The sequence below is a fragment of the Limulus polyphemus genome, unplaced genomic scaffold (assembly GCF_000517525.1).
Source record: "Limulus polyphemus unplaced genomic scaffold, Limulus_polyphemus-2.1.2 Scaffold7963, whole genome shotgun sequence".
Classification (NCBI taxonomy): Eukaryota; Metazoa; Arthropoda; class Merostomata; order Xiphosura; family Limulidae; genus Limulus; species Limulus polyphemus.
In genome coordinates this window covers 1-9,219 of record NW_013673573.1, presented here as the reverse complement: position 1 = coordinate 9,219, position 9,219 = coordinate 1, and the positions used below count along the sequence as shown (strand labels likewise).

The 9,219-nt window shown below is 33.0% G+C and overlaps 1 protein-coding gene across 1 annotated transcript in view; it reads left to right on the top strand.

Annotated features, from left to right (window-relative positions):
• Nucleotides 1–8,243, top strand: part of LOC106475007 (multiple epidermal growth factor-like domains protein 6) — a gene marked incomplete at its 3' end in the record, with an annotated part of 23,842 nt that extends 15,599 nt beyond the window's left edge. Inside the window, exons 12-16 of the mRNA XM_013935704.1 lie at nucleotides 1,594–1,722; nucleotides 3,842–4,096; nucleotides 4,454–4,582; nucleotides 5,999–6,127; nucleotides 8,115–8,243. Coding sequence (XP_013791158.1) covers nucleotides 1,594–1,722; nucleotides 3,842–4,096; nucleotides 4,454–4,582; nucleotides 5,999–6,127; nucleotides 8,115–8,243 — 771 coding nt within the window. The remainder of the gene's footprint in view (nucleotides 1–1,593; nucleotides 1,723–3,841; nucleotides 4,097–4,453; nucleotides 4,583–5,998; nucleotides 6,128–8,114) is intronic.
• Between the last annotated feature and the right edge of the window lie 976 nt (nucleotides 8,244–9,219).

Genomic DNA, 9,219 nt, shown 5'->3' with positions numbered 1-9,219 from the left:
GTATAGATAACTTGTAAGGCCTCATTTAGAGTACTGTGTACAGTTTTGGGCTCCCTTCCTCAAGAAGGTTGAATTGTTAGAGAAGGTTCAGAGAAGAGCCACTAGAATGATACTTGGGGTGGTGGGATTGTCCTATGAGGAGAAACTAAAATCTCTAAACTCGTTTATTCCGGATAGAAGGGTCAGAGGGGATTTGATTGAGGTGTTTAAGATCATTAAGGGTATTGATAATATAGATCCATCAAACCTTTTTGTGTTTAGCAGTAAAAACAATAGGACAAGGGGCCATAAATTCAAATTTGAGCAGTGTATGAGTTGTCTGCAGTTTGGACAGATTACTTTACAAACAGGGTGGTTGGCTTTGGAATGAGCTGCTTTCAAGGGTGGTGGAGGCAGAAAATTTTATTGTGTTCAAGAAAAGATTGGATGAATACAAGAGTAGTAAGGGGTGGTTATAGTTGGGATCTGGAAGGGACATCCTTGATGGGTTAATAAGCTCCTTTTTGTCCTTTTAAAATTTTATGAATGTATTTGATGATAGAGATTTTCAATATAAAATCTATCTGTGCTAGATTACTAAAATTAATAATTATTGTGGCTTGAAATATGATAATGTTTTGTAATGTTTAAATCTTATGAGGCTGCTAAGTTGTATATATTGATCCATTTATCATCTTTTCAGCCTTATGAAAGACACCCAATTCAACTTGAAAATTATCTTGCTTTTTTTTAGAATGTAATCACAATTAAAGTAAATATTTGTAGACATTTGACAGCAAATTTCTTTACACTTTAAAGGAAATGAGACCTCCTGAGATTAATAAACATTTAGTAACTGAATTAATACATATATTTGGTTTGATTGGTTAAAAGCAACAACTGATATTTACCTTACATATAGAAGAGAAAAGATAATTTGTATTTTAACTGTAGTAAGCAGTGGTGCAGAAGGCAAATTAAAGTGAGAGGACCCAAGGTTTATTTGATCGAGTAAAAGAAGGAAATGTGCACCACAGATGCACCCATTATGGCCAGGGTCCAGGGCTTGCCTTAGGGCCCCAAAATCTCTTGGGTTCTATATTAAATTTTATGCATTTATCTGCTTTTCCTAAGAGTAATTTTCAAAGTGAGGGGGGCCAGCCCCCCCCCCCACCCCCCAAATCATAGTATTATATGGATTTAAGCTGTAAAACAAGGACTGGTTTATATTCAAAAGACACAAAATATGCCTACTGTTAGTGTGAAGAGAGAAATAATGAATTTCTGTAGATTTTTCTTTGCTGTTACTTGTAGTAAAATAGACTTGTGATTTTCCAAATTACTTACATAGTTGCTTTCTTGTAAATTCTTACGAGTTTCTGGGTGAAAAAAAGTCACGTATTAGAATGTTATATTCTTCACTATAATATAAATACAGCATTCAGAGAATAGATTTACTTAAGTTTAATCTTGTTGTATTGCAGTTTCTGTAGAGTTATTTCAGTATATAATGTCTGTGAAATGAAAAAAAAAACTTTACTCTCTGGGAGTCAGTTTTGAGCTTTATTATTAATAAAGTAATAAACTTGCATTGTTTAATTTTAATGATTTTAGCATGTAGACCGGGGACACATGGTCCAAACTGCAAATATCTCTGCCAATGTAAACACGGTGGAGATTGTGATCGGGTGTCTGGTGACTGCCAGTGCTCTCCAGGCTGGCAAGGGCCATCTTGTGAGAAGCGTAAGTAACTTGATGTAGTCTGAACATAAATTATTATAAAGACTTCCTTTAGTTCAAGTTCAGGATAAGTTTAGTTTTGAGAAATCCATAGATTATGGTAGATTGTGCATTTGTAAATATTTTAGGGTAATAAAGGTTGTATTTTAATTGTAATTTGCATGAAAAACCTGGTACAGTAATACCCTGTTTAGTGCTCAAGAAGGGTTCCTGAGAACAGAGCTCTAAACGAATCAGCTCTAAACAGGATCATTTTAACATTATAAATATGCAGATATGTGACTAAAGGCATTTTTATTTACCTGTTAATGTTGTATAAGTGCTTTATTTAGGTACTGGTAAACATAAATTGTTACAGTACAGTATTATTTATTAAAGTAAATGAACACAAACAGTCTTAAAAAACAAAGAAACACATCAAACTGCTGTTGATTCACAAACTGGTGCTGAGCCCAGGGTGGAAGGCAGCAGGTACGTGAAGCAGTGGACATCATTTGGCTCTTCTCATCACAGAAAGAAAAAAAAGAGCAACCTATAATGATGATTGAAATGGTAATATGAGGTTGTAGTGGTAATGAGCTGGTTGCTATGGTAAAACTCACTGCAACACTGCCAGGCATAAGTGAACAGCTGACAACTACAGCCTCAAAATTTACCTTAAATTCACGTAAGTTTTATTTTTCCTTATGAACATTTTTCTTTTTTGACTACATTATTTATATGAGCCTCAACAGCATCATGTTACTGTAAGAAACTTTTAACATTTAGTCAATGTTTAGTCAACATAAAGTAAAGAAACGGAAGAGTGGGTAGGCCTAAACCATTCATGTCACTGCTGTGCCAGCCTGCTACTACACACAAATGCTTCAGTCAGTTCAACAGTACGTACTTATGGCATGCAATATGACTTACACACACAATGAAAATTTATGGAATAAAGATAAAAGGATTAATTGTTACTGTAAAATTGTTTAAACAATGACAACAATCAAAGGAAAGCAAGAGGTGCGTATACATGTGGGACCCCCACTGTGATTACGTAACTGCTCTGTTTCACTCCACCGAGCATACGTGATTTATTGACACATATTAACTAAATGAAAAGTGATGAAATAAAAATAAGAAATTTAAATGTAGCCTGGAATACTAACCTACAAACTGTACAGGAAGCAACATAACACAGCAGCGGTGGGAGATGATGTAAGACAGGTTACGTGTGGGAAGGGCTAGGCTGTGACTCTTCCTTATGCAGTGACGGCTTCTTCTTAAAGACGACTTCTTGTGAGGTTAACTGCCTGGCATCACCTCTCATGGAGCATTTCTTTGTAACAGGCAGTACCGCTGAGCATGATTCTCTTTGCATTGATGCTGCGTTCCCACTCTGGGTCATTCTACCTGTATTGGTCCATTATATGGGTGATCTGTTTGATACTTTCTTCCAAAATTGCATGTTATTATTCTATGTTCTTTGTTGCATTCTTTTATTAAACAGAAGCTCTCTCGTGAAAAAAAAAATCTCTCAAGGAGACAAGAGCTTTATAATGAATCAGCTTAAAGCGGGGTGGCACTAAGTGTAATATATATATATAGATATATATATTAACATTGTTTCATCTGTCCATTTACCATTTTTCCTAATAACCAACTAAGCTAATAATTATGGTATTATATTATAATTATCTTTGTAACACAATTTTCAGATTTTTGCTGAAGATGGAATAAGTTATTCCGAAACGTTCTAACCTTGTAAATAAAACGTTTTATGTTTTAGCAACTGTCTTCATCTTCATTATTAAAGTTCGGTTTCCCAATCATGAATCAATTATAGTTTAGTAGAAAGCTTTTCTTCTGGAATAATTATTCCAATTTTTGTCTCATTTCTTTTCCAAGCACATAAGTTGTGTGCAAATCTGTGTTAAAGAATATTATAAAATAAAGGGAAAATGCTTGTTTTTTGTGCAAAATGGAGTGAACAGTTTTAGTTTTTTATATTTCTATCTGTATAGAAACTTGGAATTGTTTGTTTAAAATTGCTGTGTTTAGATTTCTTATGTGCAGCTGTTTTACTGAAAATTAAGAGTTAATACTCTAGGTGTTTCTGTTGTTTTCTTACATATTTCAGCATGTCCACCAGGAAAGTATGGCAGCGGTTGCCGACTTGACTGTTCCTGTGAGAACGGTGCAACTTGTGATCACATCAGTGGAGCTTGTACCTGTGCTCCTGGGTGGCGAGGAACATTCTGTGATCGACCCTGTCCTGATGACTTCTATGGTCAAGACTGCCAACATAAGTGTAGTTGTGGGGTAGAAGCTCGATGTGATCATGTGACTGGTACTTGCATTTGTCCAGAAAATGCTGGTCCATCATGTGTTGGAGGTAAAACTTACAACATAACTTTTTATAAAACTTCATTTACAGTATATTACATGTTCAGAGTTGTTTAAAATACAGTGATATTGTAAGTCTTAAACATTTATAAAGTCATTTAAAGTAAACATCTTGTGACTGGAGGTAGTAAATACTAGAGAAAACTAGATTAATTAATCTAATTAAGAGAACATTAATTTTTCAGCAGCCAGCATTGACAATTTTTTATGTGAATATTTTTGAACAGAAAAGCTATATACTTTTAATATTCATCAGGATTCAACTGCCTAAATGTAAATAGTACTTACTTTTTTTTATAATTACTCTAAAAGATTTAAAAGCAATTTTGTTCTTGCTTTCCACCAGGCTGTCCTCCTGGTCATTGGGGTAAGGATTGTAAAGCTAAATGTCACTGTATGAATGGAGCATCCTGTGATCCAAAGTCAGGAAAATGTCACTGTCCCGGAGGTTATTATGGTAAACTCTGTGACAAATGTAAGTAATGTGTTAGATGATGAGGCTATCAAATCTTACAAATAGTGTGAAGTATCTTTTAGTTTTGGGTAAAATTCAACCACTTACTTTTCAGATGAAATTGAAACTCCCAATAAATCAGTAGTCTTTATAAAAACAGTGGTATTTCATATATTAAAATTTAAATTAATGTTGAATAAGTTTGTTTTTTAAACTTATTGTTATAGATTTATGTCAGTTGTTTCCAAAGACTTGTTTAAAATCAAGCAGTACAGCCCCTTTCAAGTACAAAGTACTGTAACATAATTCTAAAAATAGTAGGCTTTCTAGCTTTAAGACTTCATATTGCAAGACGTTTGATGCTGCACATTTCTTTCTTTGCTGTTGATAACTATGTCTTCTTTGGTTTTGTTTTCTTTTACAAAATTAGGTTTAATGCTTTACATTTTTGACTTTATTATTGGTATCCTTGTTTTTTCTTCTTTTCCAGAATAGTTGATCTAATGCTTTACATTTTTGTCTAAAAAGTACTGAGTAATTTTTAGCCACAGCATAGCTGCTCCAAGAGTTGTTCTGAGTTGTTTTTTATTTGTTTTTTTTTCAAGTACAAACTTTTAACTCATAACTCCAGACTGATTTGAGATCTAAAATATTTTTGGACTCAGGAAGTCAAACCTTTTCGAATGATGTATTTGACCAAGCCCAAGGTTTCATAGATTAATTTACTCTAATCCTGCCTAAAATAATTTTAATTTGAGGGTAGGCTGGTAGAGATCCTGATGAGTAATAAAACTGAATCGGGTATATGTGCACCTCATGCTTGGTATTGCTGGTGCACAAAAATATTGCTAATGAAAAGGAAAAAAAGTCTCAGATAAATTTATTCTAATCCTGCCTAAAAGGCTATTGAGGATTCCCTCTTGTTTTTTGTACCAAAGGTAATATATTTTTTTGGATCATATAGCTGGCAAAATGCATGTAAGTGTGAACATAATAGATGATTTTCTCGAAAGCCAGTTTGTACTTCAACTAAATATTTGACCATGCATCTTGTTTTTCTTTTATTTTACACAATGTTTAACCAATATATTGAATGTACACAGTGTAGAAATACTTTTTCTGTGATTGAAAAAGAATTTCGATTTTTATAAGAAAAAAAATTCATTACAACTATATATATCATAAAGTTAAAAACAAAACTCTAGGAAGATTTATGGAACTTCAATAAAAAACTAAAAAATGACAATATGTGTTAAAAAAGGGAAAAACCAAAAATTTCCCTTAAAAACTCTTTATGTGTATCATTAAAATCATACATTACATTTCTGACTGACACGTTTGTCAAATATAGAAAATTAATAATACTTGACTAACTGAATATTGCTGAAATTGTGTGTGTAAAACACTTACGTATTCATACTATGTGGCTCTTTACAGTATGTCCAAAAGGGTTCTATGGTACAAACTGTGAGAAGCTTTGTGGGTGTCAGAATGGAGCAAAATGTCATCCAGTGACTGGTCATTGTCACTGTAAACCAGGTTATAAGGGAGGATATTGTGAAAAAGGTATGTTCGAAACAAAAATCGACAGATGCTTTCATTACAAACTATTCAGTACAATCAACAATTTAGAGGATTTTTAGACTGTGTGCTTTACGGATTGCATCTACTTGAAGTGTACAAGTGACAATGTTTCGTATCTGTGCTGTAGCGAAGGCTTCAGCAAATAGATCCTAATGTCATCTACTCCTACACTCGGTACAGCTACAATCCATGAAAACCTAATACAGTACCAATCACCACAGAAACTTATACTATTTGTATTGACATGTAAATGTAATTCCTATTAATAACCCTGAGGATAGGTTAATGTGTGCCAATTAGATTTTTTTTGTTTAATTTTTAACAGAATATTACAAATGCATCAAATATAAGGTTTAGGAGCTGTTTAACGAAACATAATTATTTAACCCTGTGCTAACAGCTGGGTGAAAATACATATGTCATGACCTTTTACAGAGTTAAGTAAAAATTTAATTCAACAATTTTATTATCAATGTATGTCAATAAGCTTGGCAACAAAATGTAGTTTAAAATTCAACTCTTTATATTATCTAAGTTTTAATTTCTTAACCTTAAAAGAAATATTTAAATAAATTCTAAATCGTCATTGCTCTGTTCCTTTTTTTCTCTTCCACCTCACTTTGTCTTTCAAGACATGTTTATAATTTTTTGCTCAAATTGCTATTGGATATGTTTATAACCAACAGAAAGAGCATATTTTCCTTTACAAAATTCCTGTACAGTTAATCCATTATGGCAGCTATAAGTAGACCAGTAGTTAATGGAAGTTTTTTAACATATTTATCTCTTAGTTAGAAAACCAGTTAAATTACAGTAGTTTCGGGACATTCTGTTCTAGTGCCTGATAAACTTTTTGTGTTCTGATATGCATATTTGAAAGCATCGTGTTACTTTGTAGACAACCAACATAATGTGAAAAAGTAATGTTATCGAAGCAAGCTCCCTAGTACGAATAGGCCTCAAACCTAATGCAAGTCCTAAATTTCTTGTTTTTTATGTATATGTTTTCAATTATTATTATATATATTTTAATAAAAACTAACTAAAATGTAAAAATTAGAAACTTTTTAGGTTAGATAAGAAAACATCAATTAAAAACATTTCAAGAGATAAGCTTGAGCTACTTTTGTTGCTTGATTTGTATCCTGATCGTGAGTGATAGTTCATTTACCCTATTCTCTGCCACTGTTTCATAGCTTTCCACCCCTAGGAGGTGAATAGTACACTTAATGTACAGTAATAAAACTGATAGTAAACAGATCTGAAAAGGCTTGAAGCTCAGTCTATTTGGATAAATAATTGTTATTATCTGTTACAATCTACAGTCATTCTAGAGAAAAAAAGTATTATTGATTCTGTTTCATTGATGATTTTCCTACAGTTAGGGTTAGAGTGGAGATAAAACATAATATTTTACTGAAAAACCTTTGATATTAATTTAGGAAGTTCTAAAGGTTATCCAAATGAAATATGGAAATATTTCAGTTTTATCATGAAAGTCTCCTTTCACCCATACTGACTCAGTAAAGGCTTTGCAAATTCACAGACACACCTTTATAGAAATACTTTATTAAAAATTCTGAATTTTTTGTGTAAAACAAACTTGTAATACTTAAAATAAAAGCTTGCCAAATTTCATGAAAATACTTACAGTAATTTCAGAATTATCGCAAACATTACCATGTATAGCTTTGTTGAAATAAGGAATAAGTAAGATGAAAAAAGAACCCAAAAAAGGTTGAATTCATTTAATTCTATATTATCTTAAATAAAGTTTTCATGAGTGTGATCTGCATCTTATGCAGTAACAAGTGGTCTTAGCTTTATTTTTCTTCTTGACTATCTCGTAATGTACATCAAAGGTTTTTTCCAGTTTCTGTGTTAATTTGTATCAACAAAACACAACAAGCTGCTAATGTTTTAAAGGCTATACATTTTAATTATATATGTATCATTTGTTTATTTTCAGTTTGTCCTTTTGGGTTTTATGGGAAACACTGCATGCAGGAATGTAAATGTAAGGATGGCCAACCTTGTCATTATATTACAGGAGACTGTAGTTGTCCTCCTGGTGAATCAGGACAACAATGTGAAATTGGTAAGCTGTGTAATTGTGAACCAAAATTCAGACTATGCAATAGAAAAATGTTTAGACGACTCTTTAATATGGCAGGAGCTTCCCTTTTAGTGCAACTAGTATTAGGCTTTCCATTTATATGTTATTCAAGACAGTAGATCTTTTATGAGTATATAATTTTAATTTGTATCATTTCAGAAACTTATGGCTCAAAGCAACAAACCTTCCACTAGCTTGTAATTCAAAGTAACAAACCCACCACTAGCTTATAATTCTAGAAACTTGCTCTTAGCTATCTTTTGTAACTCAATGAATCAAATCCTCCACTATTTATAGCTCAAAATAACAGACTCTTTACTAGGTTAAAACTCAAATCATTAGATCGCCCACTAGCTTAAAATGCAAAGCAACAAATCCTCCACAAGCTTGTAAGTGAGAGCAACAAACCCTCCACAAGTTTGTAAGTCAGAGCAACAAAACTTCCACAAGCTTGTAAGTCAGAGCAACAAATCCTCCACAAGCTTGTAAGTCAGAGTAACAAATCCCCCACAATTTTGTAAGTGAGAGCAACAAACTTTCCTATAGCTTGTAAGTCAGAGCAACAAATCCTCCACAAGATTGTAAGTGAGAGCAACAAATCCTTCATAAGTTTGTAAGTCAGAGTAACAAATCCCCCACAATCTTGTAAGTGAGAGCAACAAATCTTCTACAAGCTTGTAAGTGAGAGCAACAAATCCTCCACAAGCTTGTATGTCAGAGTAACAAATCCTCCACGAGTTTGTAAGTCAGAGCAACAAATCCTCCACAAGTTTGTAAGTGAGAGCAACAAATCCTCTACAAGCTTGTAAGTGAGAGTAACAAATCCTCCACAAGATTGTAAGTGAGAGCAACAAATCCTCCACAAGCTTGTATGTCAGAGTAACAAATCCTCCACGAGTTTGTAAGTCAGAGCAACAAATCCTCCACAAGTTTGTAAGTGAGAGCAACAAATCCTCTA